Raw genomic sequence first — 22,089 nt, 5'->3', positions numbered from 1 at the left:
TAAGGAAGAAGGTTCTACAGGAGGAGTATGCCTGAAAACAACGTTAACAAACATACACAAGGAGGCAGGACTGATGAAAAGCTACAGGTAACCTTAGATTTACAGCCTTACTACCGCAACTCTGCAAAATACAAAATGGTTTTGTACGAAAAATTTTAAATAAAACATCTTTTACACGATTGCAAGTGCATAGTTTACAAGTTCAGCCTTATACGCCTGTTGTCAGTTTTACAGCAAAGAGGGACAATGTTCTGACAGATGACAATACAGGATAAGCCCTTTATCATGTTTCACTTTTATTGAACAGCTTCTGCAAATGCAGATTACAACCTTGCTTCAGGTTGCACGCATCAACTTAAGCCATGACGAATCAATGCTTTCTGAAATCCAAATCCTAGTGGTAAGGGGTCAGGTAGTGGTTGGTTTCTGTAGTTAGAGAAATTACAACAGTGTAACAGTCACTCAGAAAAGCAGTATGGTGCAAGAGGCTCTTTGGTGCCAAAAAACTGTCGGTGATGCATTTATGAACGCTACTGAGTAGAAAGCAATCCAAATTACAACTCTTCCTCGCAGTGCTACAGAAACACTAAAGAACATCGGAGACTCCCATACCTTGCGCAGTCTGCGAAGAAATATCACCATTAAAGAAAAGCTGTATAAAAATCAACGACAACAGACTTAAATGAGAAAGTATATCCTATCTTTCACCCTGAAATACAGGTCAGGTATGGCCCAGCTCTACAGCAGGCATATTAAATAATCAGATTTAAGGTTTTACACATTGAGACCTGAAAGATCACTGCCTTAATCTTACACCCATTTATATGGGCATTTATGTGGCAATGTACTTGCATCATCTAAATCTTCAGTAGCGCCTAAAGAACATACTGCTTACATACCAGCATGCATCCAGAACATAGTCAAACACCTAAAATTATGTAGAAGCCCCAGATTTCAAGTGAGGTCTAAGAAATCCTAAAGTAACTTGCAATTCATATATCTACCGACTTGTGATTTTTCTTTTAAACCAGGTAAGTGTAACAAAAATGCAGACTTGTTTGTGACTTTTTTTTTTCCAAACTACAATGTATAGGCCGATCCTCGCGTAGATATACACATATATACAAAATTTATAGAAAAACATAAGTCCTGTAGACAAGATCCCTAACTCGAGCGAAAAAAACACTACGTATACCATAAAGGAGAAACAGAGATAAAGGGCCAATTCTGTCATCACAAGCACTTATGGTTCCACACTAACTTCAGTCATTATTGCATGCATCAGACACCCAGAGTTACAAGTATCTCTGGGGACAGTTGAGCCAACTGACTAAAATGCTCTCCCAGTATATCTCACTTTCAACCTGATCTAGAAGTCAAGGTACTATTTTAGCATGTCAAGTAGAAGAGGAGGAACAAAACCTCATGTGATTTGCTACAGCGTTAGGTGTAGTTATTTGCACAACCTGGCTGGGTTTAACAAAACTGCAAGTTTCCATTTCAAACTCTATTCTAACTTGCAACACCTGCACGGTAAGAAACAGAAGAGAGAAAATACGCAGTTGCTCAGACATTCATTGAGAACTATCATCTCTAAAAATCAAAAATTCTGTTTCTTTTAAAATGCAAGTTTGCTCCACTGAACTATCACTGCAAATCCTACTTTTTTTTTTTTTTTTCCAACTGTGCCTGCCTCAGTGTATTTCAGTATACAGCTGCAACATTTGCACCCCCTAGCTGTCACAGGTAAGACACAGTACTTATATCTAACTTACATTCATTTTCAACTTCAAATTTATTGAGGCAGTTTATATCAATGTATCCATAAAATAATTCAGAAATAACCCAAGTATACCATTTAAACATCTTCATGATTTATCCATTTACACACTCAGTACACAAACAACCCAGCCTCTGTACAGGTTCATCACATGCAAACCACCCATAAAGACAAAAACTTTAATTAAAAATAAGTCACAACTCAGTGTACTGTTTCAACTGCATCTCCATTTACCAAATGGCACATTGAATATTCTCTAAAATAAGATGTTTTTAACAATCTTGTTAAAAAATTCTTGGGCAAAATATTTCTAGACTTAAAAAACATCAAGATTTTTCAAAACACTCAAGATACTATACAACTTATAATAACCTTGAAATAGGTTTACAAGGTTGTTAACCAAGGTATTTACATACCAAATAATGTAAAGCAAAAAATTCGTATTTCTAATGACAAAAAGGTGATGCATTAAAGATTTATGAAATTAAAATTAAGGCTCTTTGTTATAGTTCTTTATGTAACTTTACATAATAGCCAACTTTGGAAATGTCAGTCTTGCACATTCTTGTCAATCTACTGCATTTAAAGCAGTAGAGTATATTAAGTATTACTTTGAATAATTACATTGCTACTTCTATGTTTGAGCATGCTTTTGAAACACTGTAATTATGAAATATTTACAATTTGTAGCCTTCAAACTTTATGTAAAAGCACAAGTATGACTGTCTGATCTGAATACAAACAACATACTTGCAAAAACGTTTTTACTTCTCAAAATTAAATGCAAATTACTACAGTCTTAATAAGCAAACCAGCTCTGAAAAGTTTTAATGTGTGCCTGAATGTGGACAGTAAAAGTTACGTGAAATTACTCAGACAGTACTGTTTTTCATTTTAGACTGAGCTATTCTTTGTATCCGACTGTTCTCTTTAAGTGTGTAGAAAAATTAAATATTTTTTTAAAAAATTATTCCAAGACCTACATATACTTTCTGAGCTATGCCCACAGGTTTCTTGAAAAATCAATACTGTCTAGCAGGTTGTAATGATTGGTCCACAGTTTATTTCAGGATGTGTGTTCAACTAAAAGCAACTTGTTGTTTTTCAACGTCATTTCTCTTAAAAAGCACAGTGATATAAAACACTGAAGACAGAACAAAAAAAAAAAATGGAATGGTAACCTAAAATTCATTAGCCATTTCTCCTACTATATCAAAATTTGTAGTCAGAATTGTCTTTATTGACTTTATTTTTAATTTTTGTACACAAAGAAAAACATGTTCATATCCATCATGAACAAAAACTTAAAAAGGCAGAACTAGAAGACATTTGTGTCCTTCACCAAAGCAAAGCTGTGCTAAAGGTTCCAAACATTTCCATTTTTAAAATAAATATTTTCTTTTTTTCATTGTCTACATTCCAGTCTTCAGAATGTCACTGGAAACTGCAGCCTATCATGAAATACACACTTTTAAACAGAGTCCCAGCTCACTGTGTTTGGTAGCTTGCCATACCATATCCAGCTTGGTTAGGTATTACAGGAGCACCTTGTCCCTGGGCAGGTTGAGCACCAAATCCACCCATCCAGGCAGCAGATGGAGATTGGCTTAAAAAGAAACACGATGGTTAAAAAAAAAAAAAAGGAAAAAAAAAAAGGAAAATAATCATGCAAGCTAGTCAAATTATTTACAAGACAACAGACTAAAAAGAAGAGAACATAAAACCATCCTTTCTACAGTACTGTTAATACCAAAATAGAACAATTTCTTCTTCTCTTTACTTCTTCTTTAATGAGTAATTCAGGTTAAGTGCTACAACATGTGATTCTTGAAAATATCACAAGCTTTTTAAGAATAAAGAACAACAAAAAGCCCCACAAACTTTGGCTACTAGTTGCATATGACAACCACCTCCAAAGGCATGTACATACGCAGGTGGCTGTAAATCGACATCAGTGATGCAGAAATGCAAAAAATTCCCATCGCCTAATTGGCAGGAATGCCAGTGACAGGTTTATCAGGGTTAATATGTTTAATTGGCAAGAGATAATGAAGAATTATGCAAACAAGTAAGTTATTTTAAAAGAATGTTCGAACAAGAAGGTGTTGTTAAGACTTCAGTCTTCAAGACATCAAGTATTAAAAGCCCAACCAAATTCTGAAACCGCACAAGCGAAACCATCAGTATGGAGTTTCTTCTCCCCAGGGTTATGAACCTTTTAGGTAAATACCTGGGCTCCCTGGCTCAGACTCTCCAGTATTCACTACCTCAAGTCAGAATCCAAAAAATTTTTAGGTATCAGACAAAATCACCATCCAAAATTCTACCATAGAAGGTGGTCTTTGTGCCTTTGGTCTCAAAACACCCATACACATAAAATGCATGATGTGTGGTCAAGTACCGGTCAGAGCAACTTGCCCCCTTACTTGGTCCATGGAAATCATTAAACATAAGCTTTAAGCACATAGGGGTCCACCTAAGGCTTGAAACCTTGTGCAATCCTTGAACCAAATGAGCCTGAAACTCAGAGATATAATATTCTTGGAATATTCTGAAAAAAATTAAATGCAATTACTCACTCTACTCCAAAACCCTGTTGATTCCATGCTTGGCCATACATTCCATATGATGGTACTTGCCACCCATTAGCCATATATTGCCCATACTGCTGTGGATTTCCATATACTTGGCTCCATTGCCCCCACTGACTGTAATCCACCTAAGGAGAGAATAATTCATTGTACTTCAGGTTCCAGAGATGGATTATGTTCCTTTTGTCCTGCTGAAGGCAACATTTTTGGCTATATCAATTACAGGGCTACAATAAGCAATAATGAGATCAGAAAAATAAGACATCACTGTGACTTAATTAGATCCTTGTACTGAAAAACACATTTGCGTTTGAAAGACCAAAGAATATTTCACTGGATAGTCACCTAGTCTGCAGTTGGTGAACTAGCAAGAATCAGCGTTACCTCAAAGTTTCTCCCTATCTTGAATCACATCCAGAAGACAGTAACAGATACTCCATCAAAATCACTAGCCCAATTTGATGAACAACTGGAACATAACTGAGACAGAACATGGAATTTCATAAGAACTCTACCACAAAATTTAGCTCTTGTAACTGGGAAGGCATTACAGGTACATACACAATTGCTTCTGTAATACAATGAAAAGGTTAAAGTGCAGTTACCTGTTGGAAGTTTTTAGTCATATCAGGGGACTCTTTACCCCAATAACATTTAACAACATGTCCTTCAATTGTGGTTCCATTAACTGAAACAATAGCGTGTGCTGCACTTTCATGGGTTGAAAATCTAAAGAACGTAAAAACAAATTAGTGTTATGCTTTGTAGTACTTTCACCTGATTGCTAAAAAACAGTAACTACATACATACAGGAAATCCAGAGAAAAAGACCTGCTTTCACAGATATTCATCTTCTCAAGTAAAAAGATCGGTGTGCACTTTTAAAAGTTCCAAATATTTCTATGAACATATGGTGACAGCCTTTACTGTATCAGCAGAAGTTCAAGCAAGTGATATTACAGAAAGACGAAACATTACTGCATTCACAAAATCACAGATTTTATTTTTCTTTGTCCATACCTGACAAACGAGTAACCTTTTTCGGGAAACACCCTTATTTCCATAATCTGTCCAAATGGTGAAAAAGTCTGTCTCATAAGTTGATCTACAACATACAATGTTTCTGAGTTAGGAACTACCTTGGTATCCAAAAAGATTCAGTAATAAAAAAACAACAAACCAAATCATACCTGTTAGCCCAGAGGCAATTCCTCCACAGTACACAGTACAATTTTTTGGACTTGACTGATTTACTACATCTTCAAATCTCAATTGTTTTGTATTATCTATAAAGACAGAAGGTTGTTTTTAAGCAGTAGGCTAACAGTAACCACAGAGTCCAAGACACTTACCTTATACACAAGTATGAATTCCACATTTTAACAAATACATTCAGTATTTTATGATAGACCAGTAATGCCATCATTACATTGATATAATATACCAAAAAAATCTATTCTTTAAGATCTGGAAGTCAAGCTAGACATGTAATTAAGTGACATGATTTTGGCAACACTATTTTCTACTCCTCCATTGAACAATGACGCACAAGAGAGCAAGCACAACATAACATTACACAAAGGTCTTACTTTCTTGTGTACTTTTGGGGGCTGGTGGTTTCCGTGTTGCCCAGTTAGTTCTGATCTGACGGCCTCCCAACCACTGGCCTCCCATGTGTACAATAGCATTTTCTGCATCCTAAGGAGATTAAAATAAAGATTATTATAACACATCCAAACAATAAGTACGGTACGTACAAGTCTACTTCTAAAAAAGAAAGTTAATTCTTTTAACAAAACCAGTAAAACTGTATCAAATTCTGAACAACCACAGTGAGCAGTCAAAAAAGAAGTCCCACGAAGGCAATCGGAGAAGGCCCTCACAAGTCATTTGATACAACCATGCTCCCACAGCCCTTTTCTACACATGGGTTAGAAGCCAACGACAATCATACATATTCTACCTTTACACAACAAGCATCTGTATTAGAATATCTGAAGACTGCCCAAAGTATAATGGTCATACAGATGGCAGAGGCAGTTACTGAAATAAAAATACTATAATTTTAATTATTTTTTTTTTAAATCAAAGTATTTTGCCAACTGACTGTATTAAAAATACAATACGCAAAGGTATATTTAATAGTAACAAATGAAAAGTCAGGAAAGACTTTTTAACCATCAAAACCCCTCACTGAAAAAGTTCTCAGATGCATCCCAAGTAACACTTACATCATGCAGTATGTGTTTGCAAAAGACATTGTATAACAAGATCTGAATGTGTTTTTTCAGAATCTTAATATGCACTCAACATAATAGGCACAGTTTAGGTAGAAAAATCCTATGTTCTGGGAAAGCTAAATGGTAGTTACTAAGAAACTGTAACGCTGAGATACAAATAGATTGAGCATCTAAGTTTTCTTTTATTTATTATTTGCGTACCCTCCCAGCCCTGTCCCATCCTCTCGTCTGCCCTCTGGAGGCACGTGATATATGTCTGAGCACAGATTCCTTTGGAAGTTCTCTAAATATTGAGGTCATTGTATTAAAAAAACACACACACACACACACGAGAGTCCCACATGGCTTAACTTATCTTGAGCATGAATTAGAAGACAATCTTTAAGTTCACATCTAGTAAGGAAGGGATAAGTTTGCTGACACTTGCAAGAAGCTATTTTTTCCCCACTCAATTTGAAATAGTATGTATGTTTGAAATGCTTTTCCAAGGGCACAAAGCTTAAGACAGAAAACGCCAAGCACAAGGGACAAAGAGAACATGTGGACAAGTTAAAGGTGAGCAGCTCGCTGGAAGCCTTCAGTGTGAAGCAGGACAATGCTGTAACAGACTCAAACTCAAATCACTCAGAACCTTGATCCTCCTAAGTTTTAATGAAACAGAATGCTCATTTTTAAGACAATACATAAATACAAAAAAGAAATTATGAGAGATGACCAATACAGAAAAAAAACCCCAGACCTAAAAGACAAAAACAAACCACCAGACAATAAAAAAGTCTGAACTTAATCAAGTACCCTTGGTCCCAAAACATAACAACTGACTAGGAAAGGAAACTAGCTCTAATGAATCTTGCTGCCAGTCTTGAGGATCATAGCTATGACAAAAATGGAACAGAGCCCATGCCATAACTGTTCCATTTCAGTGTAGGAGTTTAACTTTCTCATAACCATGGTGTGCATTAAGACCTCAGGCTGGAGTACCCTAAGTCTCGCTTCCCCAAATCTATGGGGGATGACGATAAATTCTGAAAAACAGGCCTTACGCTACCAGCTCCGGATGGTCGTGCCGTAACCCGGTAGGTGCAGCTGCTGTTTGAATGAACAGCACTCAGGACATAAATTTTAGAAGTACTTTTTAGTATTACATTTAGAATTCACCCATTCATTTTGTAAAATGAATACAGACTTTAAATGGGAGTTTTTATGGCTCAGTCTTAAAAGAATCCAGTAACTTGCATTCCATGTGACTGTTATAACATTTCCCCTACGGTCACAGAAAGCAAACACAACCGTATGATAAGGGAAGAGGGGTACAAGGAAATAAGACATCTATTCCTCTTGTCTGAGCTGCAACACAAGTAAACAAAGTGCAAGTGGAAAAATGACACTAAAAAAAGGCATTCAATGATATTATCTTATAGCACTTGTAAATCTGAAGAAAAGAAATTCCAGCTTTTTCTTCTGATTAAGATTCAGCTCCAGATAACTGGTACAGAAGGTGGAGCCTTGACACGTAGGACCTATGACCACACACACACACACTTATACGTCTAAAAGCCTGAACTGGGTGTGTTTTTTCTGTGCAAAATATTTAAGGAAAACTGTTTACACAGTTTCCCCATGTTGTCCTTAACATACCTCTAAACACATACAGCTCAATTTTCCAATTAATTTTCACAAATTTCTTAGGCTGCCAAATCTTTAACTTCCAAATTGCCAAGAATTATTTGTTAAGTCAATTGTATTGCTATAAATAGTAGGGCATAGCATTACTTATCTGATTTTTATCATTACTGTTGTGATTAAATTCTACAAATAACATTTTTAATATCTGTATCAGAAGGGGATACTAGTCACTCGCCAGAATCATCTTTTCCTAAGCGTCATCTGATACATAATAAATATATAAACAAAGAGACAAAACTAGAAGTTTTAAATCTTACTCACCAGTTTGTTATAAAAAGATACAAAACCATAGCCTTTTGACTTTCCAGTTGCCATATCTTTAACTACCCGTGCATCCCTGTGAAAAGAAGCACAGCTATATGAGGGTAATATTAATAACCTGCAAAATAAAAACTAAAAGGAACCACACACACTGTATTGTGAGCATAATTTTTTCTTATAAATTCAGTTAGCCCTAAAACTACAGTCATTCCTGAACTCTCCCTATTGCTTCTTTACCTGTTAGAAAAAAGCAGTAGGACAAAAAAAATAACATGTAATAAACATGCAACCTATCCACATAACCTATACTGGCTAAAACTAGAATGTTCAAATTTGAAGTATAAGAGAAACAAAATTTCCTTTTCTAATAGTCTATTGGCTAGGGTCCTCTAAGGTTTACTGTTCTATAAATTACTGTAACAATTCTATCTAATTTACCATGCATTTTCTAAATAGTTAAATGTCTTCTGCCTAGTGATACAAAATATATGAAATATTAAAAAATCGAAAAAGAGGAAAAAATAGGAATTAAAAGGCATACATGGCCTGTTAACAGATTTCTTTATTTTTCTTGGTCAATTCTCTACCATCATTTTGGAGTTTGGGTAGCTGTAAATTTTGAAAAATTGACATTTTCAGAAATTTAAGAAAGGAGAATAAAACTAACAACAATGCTAAGCACACCAGTACGAAAACAACAAATTTACACAGAAATTTTAGTGAGTAAGTTAAAATGATTGGAAATATAGAACTGCACTGAATATAGAATGTTAAAATGTAAATACTAAAATATGTATATATAAATAATGTATAATAAGAATAAATAGAAATGAGAAAAAATCTACAACTGAGTTCCAGTGTGCACAGTTCCTTGCAGTTAGCCTTCAAGATCCTGTCCATTCTTATGAGCAATTCTGCAAAATAACCAGAATGCTATTACTTTTAATTGTGACTTGGACTTTAGAAAAACTGCAGGTCTCAGGTATAAATATAGATTGAGAAACAGAAACCTGAATTATTCTCTTTAAATTGATTTTTAAAACAGTACTACTTACCACATAAAGAGACAAAAAGCAAAGTAAACAAAATAGCAGAGGTAAGAAATAAGATTTATGATTCATTTAAAAATATGCGTACAGAACAAGAGAAAAATAAGAATTTTGTTCTTAGAAATCTATTCCTGTAAAGTAGTACAAAAACGTTCATGTGCAACTTTGAAAGTTTTTTATAACGATAAACTGATAGAATATTAACAGACTATTTTAGTAGCAGTACTCTTACGGGCATACATACTTTAGCACTCACAAGGATTCTTGTAATGTTCAATTAAAGCAACAGGTGATTTAGTATCACCTGAATTATCTGTGAGAAGTTTAAAGAAACATTCTCTTAACTGGTAGAAATGTGCACATATTGTAAATCCACCACTCTTTCATTTAAATATTATAATCTTAATTCATCCCCTGTTATCATCCAAAAAAGTAGATTTCAGTCTCGTAAGTATTAGCTTTTTTCAAAGTGTTCGAGTTACTCAACCAGCTGCTTCATAAAATTATATTCTAATTGCCCAGTTTTCCATACTGCCTATGAAACACAGTATGACTGCATACAAAATACACTGGGGACGCAACATATACCAGTTGTCAAGTCACTACTCTGTACACATTCTGAACAATAAAAAGGTCACACTTAGGAACAGTAATTAAATTTTAATAAAAAGTTGACGGACATTAGCATATAAATTAGGTTAAAAGCACATTGCTTTCAGCGAAACCGGAGCACAATTACATTACTGTATTTACAATCACGATATAGATACTGAGATGAAACAATAATCCCTCTTTACCACCCACCCAACACAAGGAAATTAACATCAGAAAAATTATCTAGAAAGATAATAAATAACATTTCAACTCAGAAACAAATTATCACTGTCATATTTTCTAACCGATATTGGAAATGTTTATTATGATACTTACGATATTTTACCAAAAGGAGCAAATGCTGACTTGATGTCTTCTGTTGTTATTTCTGGACTTAAATCCCCAACGAACACATGGAAGTGATCTGAAAATAAATAATTTACTAATCAAATATTTAACTGCTATCTAAAATTTCAACTCCTGAGAAAGTGATGCTCTGCACACAGCACTGGGAACCAGGAACGCCCAGGATTCCATTTGATGAGCAGCAGCAATTTAATCTGTCCACTCCAGTTTCCCCAGTTGTAAAGCAGAAACAGAAGAATTAGTTTGCAAGATTCTATTAAACACAAGATGGGAAGGAGAAAAGTTATGTTTAAATGCATTTACAACAAATTATTACCACGTTGTGAAGTATTTGTGTAGAAGTGATACTGTGCCATTACTTTACTTACTGGATGTATCTTTTTTCTGGCTACTTGGTGTTGTTGCCCAGTTTACTTTGACCTCCTGAAAATAAGTACAAGATTTAGTATAAATCCACAAAAGTCTTACATTTTATAAGTTCATTCAGGGGTGCGTTACAACTGTCAATGTTTACAAATCATCATTCAATGTAAAACACTGTCATAATTAGAACATCACAAACAATGTGTTTCCTAAACAAGACTTACTTTTTAAAAAATCAATATTTTTAAAAGATTATTCTAACAATATTTAACTTTGGTAAACACCTTCAACAAAATGAATGCCCCACAGTTATTAATATTTTTACACACACCTATATTCCTTAAATCTAAGATTACAATGTAAGCAACTTACCTTTCCCAAAATTTTTCTCCCATTCATAGCAGCTAATGCAGCAGCTGCATCTCTGTGTTCATAAAATTCCACAAAGCAATAAGGGTCATTGCTTGTATGCTGCAAAACAGAAAATCCAACAGAAGAGTTGACCCTTCTGCTATCGGGTTGCTGAGAAGAAAATCCAGGAAAATATATTACTTATAGCTAGAAACTTTAAGAACGATTTGCATTAGATTTATGAAACAGCCTTTGACATTACACTTAAATGCAAGAATTATTAAGATGGACTTTTTATTAAAGGTCTAGCAATTTCTGAAGTGTGATTTAAGTTTACTGAACTAAAAATAATTCAACTACCAGAAAAGCGATGTGCAGACTGGATAGAAGTGAGGAAAAAAGTGGAAGAATGGAGAGAAGAATAAAAATGGTCTTCTGCCTCATATATATACTCAAAGCTTGAGAAGTTTGTTCCCCAGATACATTTTTGCCAATCTTCTATCTCCTCCTACTTAAGAAGTCTTTCCTTTTGTCTGAAAATCACTAGCAGACAGCAGCCTAAAAGCTGCATGTTCTCAGTCTCAAGTGAAAAACGTTATACCCAGCAACTGGGAAACAGCCCTTTAAACGGACTCAAAGTAGTCTGACTGAGGGAAAAAAGATATTGATCAATTGCTTGTTACTCTGTTAAATCATGGCTATAACCTGTTTTTGTAGGATGCCTATCGAATCACCATCAAAAATACTAACTGAGAAACAAAGTTCACTGAAGTATTAAATGTACCAGAGTATTAAGTGTAAAGAACGTAAAAGTTTTCAGAAAATTTGATCAAGTGGAAGTGATGATTAGAATGCCAGCTTTAACATTGGATTTAATCTGCCTAAAAGATGTAATGAGTATAAAAACTAGAGCCTTACACCAAAATATCTACATTAACTACTCTGCATGTACATGGACCAAAAGATGATAAACATTAATAGTAAACTAAACAAATTATTTCTTGCCTGGACAGGGAATGGTCTAGCACATTAAGAAACTGCTTTGGCATCAGTATTACTGGATATGAACCTCCCCCCCGTCTGGAAGGACGCAGCTCTAACACAAGGTAAGAGCAGGCCTTTACCAGTTTTACTGTTTAAGTTCTGAAAACTCATACACGCTTACATGGACAACGAAATTCTAATTCTGCCCCATCAAACTGGACTGTACATCTTCAAACATAGTTCTGTCTACAGCTGAAAAGGGAAGCTATTAAGATCTAATAGCTGAACTGATCACAAGTCCTTTATATACCTAAAATGATTAAGTTGTCTGAAGCCATCCTTTTAAACAGTCAGTACTAGCTATTGCTAACTGATGCAAAATGAACAGACAAGAGAAAATGTATCTGGGATCATAAAAAAAAAAAAGGACTTTAACTCACAACAGCCATGAAGTGCTCTAAAAGCAAATTCACTCCAGATGCCCCAAAACAGTAAGCTTTAATTGACCCCCCACCCCATTCTACTTTCCTGCTGCAATGAAAACAAGATTTGGGAAACCCATTTAAGGCCTTAGAAGATTTAGTGCATTTTTGCCTCAACTGAAGTGCACCTTCAGATTGTGAGGAGGTCTTCTTTAGCACTAAGAACTTGTCTGAACGTGAGAAGAGCCTCTCAATGGACAGGTAAGATTCACTTAAATGCAACTCGGTGCCTATGAAAGTTCACACCACAGTGACTAGAAGGATGGAGAGCAGGGACGGGTACTTTGACAGTTAAAAGCGCCGTAGCTGCAGGCCAGCTCCAGCCGAGAATCCAACCTGCGCGCAGTGACTGCTTGGTGACAGGTGCTAAGGTCAGCCCAGTGCGGTCACCTCCCGAGGACTGAATATAGCTGCGAGTAGCTTTTTGTTTATCTACTTATTTCATAAAGGCGTCTCACTGGTTAGTTCTACAGTTATTTAAAAAAAATCTTAAAACCACAAAGCCTAAATCAAGGTAAAACGAGTGCTGGAATTTCTCATCTGGTTCTCCAGAAATCAAACTGATGGTTAATAGCTCTCAATCAGCCAAAGCCAGGAACAGCAGGACCTTATTTCTGAAGCGTGTATGACAATCAAAACTGTTTTTTCAGAAAAACTAATAACTGTGCTCTGTTATCCTTCTGTGTAGTTATCTTCCTCCAATAAACTTATAGAAAATGTGGCAGAGCTCTTATCTTCACTAAAAAGTTTTCATGAAGTGCCCCATGGGAAATTATTAGTTAAGACAAAGATGAGAGTGATTAAACAAGCATCAGGGGGATAATAAGCAGCTAAACCCCAAAAAAGCAGTGTGTCACATTGAAAGGAAAAGACCACAGAGGAGCTACTAGTGTCCAAAGAGGAGCTTTAGTGTTCCTATAGAAGTCTGGTAGCAAGACTTGCCTTTTAATACTTTCATTAACAATCTTGACAAAGAAATAATGTCACTGTACTCAGGAAATCTGTCATTACAAGTTAGTAGAAAGCATAAGAAGTAGTAAGAAGTAGGAACAGCATAAAGAAAAACAGAGTTAAAGAACCAAAGTTTAAACCTAGCAAAAGTTTCGATTAGTCCCTGCGTGCTCAAAGTTTATCTGTTATAAATGAAGAAGGAAGGAAAAACATCATGGAGCAAGAAGTTGCCTAGGATATGTCAACAAGATCACAGAAATGGCTACCAACCCTAAACGTATCAGAGTACTTACAACGGAGAGAAGAAAGTATTAATACTTACCAACACTTTGTACAAAAGACCTTATCTGGAATACTATGGAAATTTTGTCACTTTGTTTCAAGAAAAAAAATAATTTAAGAACAGAAAGGTGCAGAGCTATTTGCACTGGCTCAGAAGAGGCTCAGGAAGAACAAAACTTATTTTGAAGGATTTTTTACTTTTCATCCACAGCGAAGAAACATTTATTGGAGAGGGAAAAGAATTACTGAGGCTGATGTTCAAATAAAGTGAAAAAAGTACAAAACAGGCATGAATAACACTTGAAACAATAAGGTTTCTGATAATCAGAACAACGTGGTTCTGAAAAGAGAGGGTAACAATCTTTTAAATAAAGTGGAATCTCATCATCAACTGGTAAAAAGGCAAAAGTACAGGACTGTACACAACAACAGGTCTCTTCTGCAAAGTCATCCCCAAAGCCAAACACAATCAACCGAAAAAAAACCACTACCAGTCATGTCAAAAGAAGCCCCCAACTCCATTAATTTTGCACAACTTTATTTTAAGTTACGTTATTATTTGCTACCCCCCTGGATGCGGAAGGCCTTACCTCTGTTATCATTTTACAGCTTTTGCATGGTCCAATCTGGCTGAACAACTGAAGTATAAGAACTTCAGTCACATCTCTGGAGAGGTTTCCTACATAGCTACACAAGGAAACAAAAAAACGAACATTTTAAACCAGAAATTTTCATCTTTTCAAATGTTATTATGATTTTAAAGTCTTAAATGACTATGAAAAATCTCCCTTTAAATATCCCAAGTATCTTAAAGATACTATTTACAAATTATTTCACGATACAGTTTTAATGCAGCACTCATGAGGTTTCTAAATTATAAAGTTGGCCGCACAACTGAGAACACAAAGCTTGATTCAGACATAATACTGGACACCGATATCTAGTGCCAGTCATTTCTTTGGCAGAGAAATGTCAAAAGCAGGAAGAAAATGGCTCAAGAATGTTGGATAGAACAAGCAACCAACCAGGCAAAGATGTTTTAAGTTTCCCTTCCCGCTGAGCATCTAATCAAGACTACTTCTGAATTTGGGTATGAACCCGCATCTAACTCCTATTAGTTCAGTAGTAGGAACTCAGACGGGAATTGTGCTGCCTTGCAAGCGACCAACTCAATTCTTCTGTTTTCCTGAACATTCGGAAAACCAGCCCACTCACTGATAGGCAACGCAACTGATGTGGCATTATGCCGTAGGAATGCTCCACACAGAATCTATCTCAACAGCTACCACCTCTGTAAAACTCCCCAAAATTCTGGCAGTCTTTAGTATCACCCATACTTCCTGATTTTTTTTATTTATAAAACTGTACAAATAATTCCAAGTTTTGAAATACCTATCAAGTTTAGATCGAGTCCTAGACTGCCCAGATAGCCAGAAATCTAGTAACAGACTTTTAGAACTACTTCTAGATACCCTGCTACGTTTTACACTCACAAAAAGTAAAACCAGGTCACAGAGATGGATGAGAAAGAGTCATGCATGCAAAACTGAATTCTTTAAAAAAAAAAAGAAAGCAACTGATTTGTAATCTAACTGTAAACAAAGTGATCCACTAAAAGAAAGGCTTGTCACAGCAACAGAACTCAAAAGTCATCAGCACGGGGACAGTCACTATCTTTACAAATAAGCCTGTCAAGACAAAGTATTCAAATGCAGCCACTAACAGGAGCAAAACTTTTGTGATTTAGCTGTTGAAATAACATACGTTTTATTCATTTCACTCTGATCTATTATAGAATGTCATAATACAGCAAACTAAAGTCAGTCTGAGCTGTTAATACACCTCAGCAAACACAAATGAGAACCAGCATTTCTTAGTCTACGCATAAACCAAATTCTTCCGAGTACAGCAACTTAAGTGCACACTTCTTTTGCTTAACGGGCATCCCTATGATATTTTGAAAAGCCATTTCTGTGTTTGACAGCTGGACTTTCACCTAGCTTCAGCAAAATTAAAATGGAGACTATTTGTTTTCATCTGAACACCACACAATGATATCAACAGATTTTTGTTTACGTTGAAAGAATAACAGCAACTATGAAACAGCTCTGCGCTTCCTCAGTCAGGACTTCAATGCTACGCAAGATGCAAAGTGAGTTTCTTATACATCACATCACCTCAATATAGAAACATCCATTAAAAGCTTTCACGTACTCATTACTTTCTTACTAAATACATATGAATTAATAGAAGTCATTAATAGAAGATACGTTTGCTGCCTGTATTGTTATGAAGCATTTCAGTAAAGAAGTTAAAAATTGCAGAATCCTGCAAGACCCACTACAGGTCTTACAAATTGCACACCACACCGACTTTGCAATTCTCTATTCTGAAAACCTCACAGTTAAACATTTATCCACACCTTCCTTCTGAAACCCTGACTAAATTTTTGTTAATCATTCACCAAGATTAAATTGTAAATCACTAATAGTTTTAAATGGAAATAGTAACCTTTGCAGATACTACTAAAATCAGATGGAAAATATAACCACCAGTAGGAATTCCCACATAAAGTGTCAGTACTGCTGTGAACTTACTACTAGTACTTGTTTCCTCTGTATGTTGTAGACCCGTATTAGTTAACACCATGCCTTAACAGCATACGGATATAAGCACCTATGTGGTAGCACTGACATAAAATTAAACACAGTGAAGTCTTATTAACATTATTTATTTCTACTGCAAAATCAGATACAATAAGGAGTACAATTAACAGTACAGAAAACCAAAACCTCAGCCCCTTCTGCATAGTATTAGTATGTACTTTGGAAATGCAAGAACTCTGAAAAGCAACCTGAAGAATTCCTCTTGGTCTGACAAAAAAAAGCCAAGAAAAGACATTCCTTAGAAACCTATTCAATTAAGGTAAGACAAATTACACTGATTGCTCGAAGAGATACTAGGTGCTTCTCCAATACCACTATGTCTTCATCAAGATAGCTGTGAGTGGGAACGTTGCATCATGAACCTTAGCTATGAAACAGGTCGCGTCTTCATAAAAATCAGCAGTGTAATTCTAGACTACGTAATTGCTAGATTCAAACGGGATGTAAGGTCCTAATGGTCCATTAATTCTCTAAACGTGTATGATAAATACTGCCTTGATGTGTAATACTACCACAGTCAGAAGGCATTAATACTTTTCACAAGTTGCAAACACTCTGAAGCCTGAGTAATACACACGCTGGCAATACTTCACAATAAAAGGTTCGTGTAACAAGGGCAACATTCACAGAGACCCAAATCTCTTGAACTGCATGTAAAATATGGGAATGCAAAACTCTACAAATTTGAAACAATACACTAAAAAAAAAAAATCAGACTTGATCGTTACTTTCATGTCTTCAAGTAAAGTAGGTTGCAGTAACATTACCTCCTTCAGTACAGTTAAAGATGACAAAAAAACCCACAACATACAAGCGAACATCTTCAGTGTAAAATGTTTGAACACTGTATAACTAAGGAGAGAAATATATTCAACACATTAGGAACAGAAACCTTACCTTTCTGGAAACACAAACCTTCCTCAGCTGATGCTAATCACCTGCCACGCAGCACCAGCCCATTGGTGCACCCAGTTTTCCCCTTTCTAGCTCCATTTATACATGATATAACATAACACGGTATTTTCTATTCTACTTCATGAAATCAAAATAAGCAGAACCACACCTAAAGAAAACACATGGCTTTTAACATGCCATTGCATGGTATTTCAATCTTTTTGGTTTGTTACATTCTAAAGGATATATTATTCAAACTTCTTAAAAAATTATAAAACCCTACAGAAAAAAAGCACTTACTATACTTTTATAGGCTGTTGTCCTGGTTAATGTGACAGGGCAGCAAAAGTTGGGGCTTTTTGCATACAGGCAATAGTGTTTGTTCCCTTCTGAAAGTCTGAAGCACTTAAATACCAATTAATAAGCACACAGGGGGAAAAAAAACCCAACCCTCAACCGTATATATATCTCCTGATATAAATTTCAATATTTTACACTTTTGAATGCTGCTGACAACACAAAGAATAGGAAAACTGTGCTTGAAATTCAGAGATCTTGTAAAATTATCTGAAGAATAAAAGAAGTGCATATCAGCAAGTAATGAGTTTTAGAATTAAACTCTTCAGCTTGAACAAGAAAATCCTCTTTGTGAAGGTAAACAGGTTTTCATTGTATCCTAGACAGGTAAGGAAGACAGGGACATTTACAGCCACTGCTTTTAAGTCCACAAAAGTCCCCTACACACTACTTGGAGGAAAGAGTAAATATGTTTTCACAGTCATACAGACAACATGCAAGGAACGGCAGATTCCACATTTAAATGAAGAAAGCATGATAAGCAATAAGGTCACTGATGTGGTGGAAAGCCCACAGAAATTCTAGTAGCATCTCTGCCTGGTGCTAGTGAGCTACTGGGAAGAAAAGGATACCAAGAAAAATCCAGTCTGTAGACTCTCCTAGCAGACAATATTCCTCTACTGAAAGGAAGTATAAGAGAAGTGAATCCAGTTCACAGTTGAAGTCCTACTTCTGCACCCCATCCAAATTCCACCACACTTAGAATATCCCACAGCTAATGATACAACAACTTGTAGGTATTCAGTGACTGCTCATGAAGTTTTTTTTCTAAAACCATTTATAAGAAGAATATACAAATTTGGAACTTTTCTTCCAGTTACCAGTAACAGCCAATAACGTTAGCAACATACTACGTTTCTAATAGTCTGGTTTTCATTTTAAAGTAGAAAAAGGACTTTGATACAGCTTGTGATGGAAGGACATCTGACAGTACTCACAGAAAACAAAGCTTTCAAGTGTTCTATAAAAAAACTAATTCAGAAGCCCACAGCTCATTTTAGGACCAGCTCAAAAAATTACACGTTGTGAATTTTCTATATCCCATTTGAATTGAGGGGGGTGACAAATCCTACAAAAAGGCCCCCCTTTCTCAAGTTACCTTCAAATTGTTTAGAGCAGTAAGGAAAACTTTTTGGCAGAAAATACTGAATGTTACTCTCCACATTTCTATAAAGGCCTACGAGTTATGAAATGTGAGAAATAAAAATGCAAATGGTGCCTGTTTTCTATATTAAGCCTCAGAAAATATTTTGAATTCTTAAGAGGTTCATGACTGACCTATCATGACTGAAAACAACATAACAGACCTGTAAGTACTGCAAATAGAAACAGTTATTATTCCTGAGATATTTAAAATGGGCACAAGCGTTAGGTGAGCAGTGGTTAGGTAGGTTTTTCTTTTTATAATAAAAAAAAAAATTTCTTGCAAGCGTTAAAAAAGAAAACTCCTACATGGCCAAACAGCTACAGAAACATTTGTTCTTCACTGACACCCCCCCACCTCCCGAGAAAACAAACAAACAAACAAAAACAAGGAGTTCAACCTACAATATTATTGGTTATTCTTGGGGGCCAGCGAGTTTTATTTTAATGAGAGATAATAACTACTATACATGAGAAGTACTACCCAGGATAATAATCTTTAAAACTTGCAATTCTCAATTTAAAGATAAAGTAGGGGCAAAAAGGAGACGCATGAAACGCTACAGCAGAATTTTTGTGTTCTATGAAAAAAGCCCTCAAATAATTACAGGAAAGTAACCCTACATGACTGTGGTTACTACAAAACTACTAGGAAATTAATGTATATGCTGTTTGTTAGTTTGACAAATTAAACAGAGAGTCACATGTATGAAATAAAACATCTTGGGCAGCTGTAGAGATGCTATTTCAGACATCTTAGTACAAATGTAATATTTTCCTTGTCAGCGACTATGGGCTAAGTCAGGTCATCGATGGATGCGTTAGTAAGAACCACCCACTTGTTAGCAGTAAAAGAACGTTTTAAAACTTAGTCTAGATACAGCACTTATTTAGAAAGAGAGGAGCCAATCGGGAAGAGAGGAACCTTGAAAATAAAACTGAGTAAAATGCTGTGCAACTTTGCCCTTTTCCCTCCTCTCACGCTCAGAAAACTACATCCACTATCAGGGCCAAGCAAACTCAGACCATCTGGGTAGTCAACACAAAAAGCATTTAAGATATGCTTATTTAAACTATGCATCTCAGGGAGCAAGGACTAAGTAAGTACTTATACTACACCATAAACAAGTTAAAAGAACTTTTGCAGACATAGGAAGGAGAAAATACACAAATTCGCTTGAAAAGCCTTAAATGCCAAGTCATCATTTTGTTAGTGGAAACAAAATTCAGACATCTTTTACTCTGTTTTCAGTAGTTTCTTTTAAGTTGCCTTCAATCCAAATTATCTTTGAAAGCCTTTCTGAAGGCTGCTACTATCCCAAAAACTAAATAGATAAAGATTTCATTCGCACTGTCTCGAGCTGTGTTTCTCCTACGGGCGGCCCGAACACTCAACTGTTCATACAGCACGTAGCAACATCCTTTGGAAACTGGAAATCTAGGAACTCGTTAAGATAATCAACAGCAGAATTATATTATCTCAAGTGCCTAACCACACATACTGGCCCCCTCATATAAGCCAACAGGACAAAGAAAACTCATCAAAACCATACCTGCAGAGTGGAAAAGAACTCAACAGCAACCAAAAACAACAACAAAAAAAAAAGCTCAGATTTATATTTTTAAACACAAAACAGATGACAGCCACCAACTGATCAAACACTGCCTAGAGAGACGCGGCCAACACACAGTTATTTCTTTTGCCAGGGCCCAAGAGACGGCTACCGAACCACACTCTGAAATAATGGAGGGAAAAGGGATTTTTTCCCCTCTCCTGCCCGCCCCCCCGCCCGCTTTTGCGGCGTCCCCCATCCCACCCGCCGCAGGGAGAGCACAAAGAACTTTCCTAAGGCCGGGAAGGGGACGGGCGGCCCGGCCCCGGCAGAGACCTGTACCCGCCGGCGGGGCACCGGGGGCTCCGTCCCCAGCCACATCCCCCGCCCTCCCCCCGCCAACACCACGGCAGCAGCTGCGTTTCCCCCCCGATTTTCGCCCCGAATCGGTGCAACGCAAGCCTCTGCGCCCTCCCCGCCTGGGCTGCTGCGCTCTCCCCGGGGCCCCCCCGCCTCCAGCCTCCCCCCGCCGCTCCCCCCCGTCCCTCCCCATCCCCACCCCTCCGCTCCGCTCCCCCGGGACCCCCGCGGCCCTCCCCCCGGCCCCGCTCGCCGCGTACCCCCCCGGCCCCGCCGCGGCCCGGCCCCGCACGCCGCCGGGAGCGCATCCCGCTCCCCGCCGCGCCCCGGCCCTCTCCGCCCCGGGCCCGCTGGGCCTCGCTCCTCACCCCCGGAGCGCCCCCCACCCCGGCTCTCCCCGCCGCTCCCTCCCCACTCACAGGGTCCTGGGCTGCCCGTCGTCTTCCATAATGGTGGGCGAGCGCCGCTCTCAGCTGCACCCGCGGGCAGCGCCGGAGGGGGGCTCCGCCGCGCAGGGAGGCGAAGGGAAGGTGAGGGTGAGGGCCCCGGCTCCCCCCGCTCCGTCTCGCCCCCTCGCCAGGTCCCGACACCGCAGCCCGAACAGGAGAGGGAAGAAGCACCACAAAATGGCCGCCGCCACCAGACACTCAGGAAGCCGCGCTCTGCGCAGCCGCGCCCCGCCGGCCCAGCTCCCTCTTCGGGCCGGATTCTCCTTCCCGGTCCCCGCCAGCGCCGCCGCGGAGCTCGCCGGGGATGGTAGGCACTGACGGGGAGAGGGCGGCGGGACGGCGAGCGGGGCCCGCTGGCCTTCTGGGCGCTGTAGTCCCTCCGACCGCGCACTGCGCCGCGGGCGCGGGGGGGAGAGGCGGGAAAGAACTACCGCTCCCGGCAGGCCGGGCGGGAGCCGGGCGGCGGGCGGGACGGGCGGCGCGGCTGCCCGCCTCCCTCCCCGCCGCCGGGGGCCGGCCCGAGCGGCGCCCATTGGCCGCCAGCAGCCCGGGAAGATTCGCTTGTGGGAGCCGGAGACGAGCGAGGCAGGGCCGGCTCCAGGCCCCGGCCCCAGCCCCGGCCCCGCGGGGTGCCGCCAGCGCTGGCCATGGGCCGCTGCCCTGGGAGGAGTTGGGGAAAGCCCCTGT

At 38.2% G+C, this 22,089-nt stretch overlaps 1 protein-coding gene across 3 annotated transcripts; it reads right to left on the bottom strand.

Annotated features, from left to right (window-relative positions):
- Positions 1-277: 277 nt before the first annotated feature.
- On the bottom strand, positions 278-21,680 carry TIAL1 (TIA1 cytotoxic granule associated RNA binding protein like 1). Of its 3 annotated transcripts, none has more exons than XM_063337972.1 (12): positions 21,373-21,680; positions 14,571-14,667; positions 11,303-11,452; positions 10,936-10,990; positions 10,538-10,625; positions 8,559-8,634; positions 5,961-6,069; positions 5,562-5,657; positions 5,392-5,476; positions 4,977-5,100; positions 4,360-4,499; positions 278-3,386 (listed from the first exon to the last, which is right to left on the bottom strand). In XM_063337972.1, exons 1-12 carry the CDS (start codon positions 21,399-21,401, stop codon positions 3,269-3,271), a joined length of 1,167 nt encoding a protein of 388 aa, XP_063194042.1. In that variant the 5' UTR covers positions 21,402-21,680; the 3' UTR covers positions 278-3,268. The 3 variants fall into 3 exon arrangements, with proteins under 3 accessions (XP_063194042.1, XP_063194043.1, XP_063194044.1); XM_063337973.1 differs by having other exon boundaries at positions 11,303-11,401; positions 21,373-21,679; XM_063337974.1 differs by lacking the exons at positions 10,538-10,625; positions 10,936-10,990; positions 11,303-11,452; positions 14,571-14,667; positions 21,373-21,680 and adding an exon at positions 9,100-9,368.
- Positions 21,681-22,089: the final 409 nt, after the last annotated feature.

This window comes from Chroicocephalus ridibundus, chromosome 6 (assembly GCF_963924245.1).
Source record: "Chroicocephalus ridibundus chromosome 6, bChrRid1.1, whole genome shotgun sequence".
NCBI classification, from domain to species: domain Eukaryota; kingdom Metazoa; phylum Chordata; class Aves; order Charadriiformes; family Laridae; genus Chroicocephalus; species Chroicocephalus ridibundus.
The sequence above is the reverse complement of the archived record's forward strand: the minus strand, read 5'-3'. Positions and strand labels throughout refer to the sequence as shown.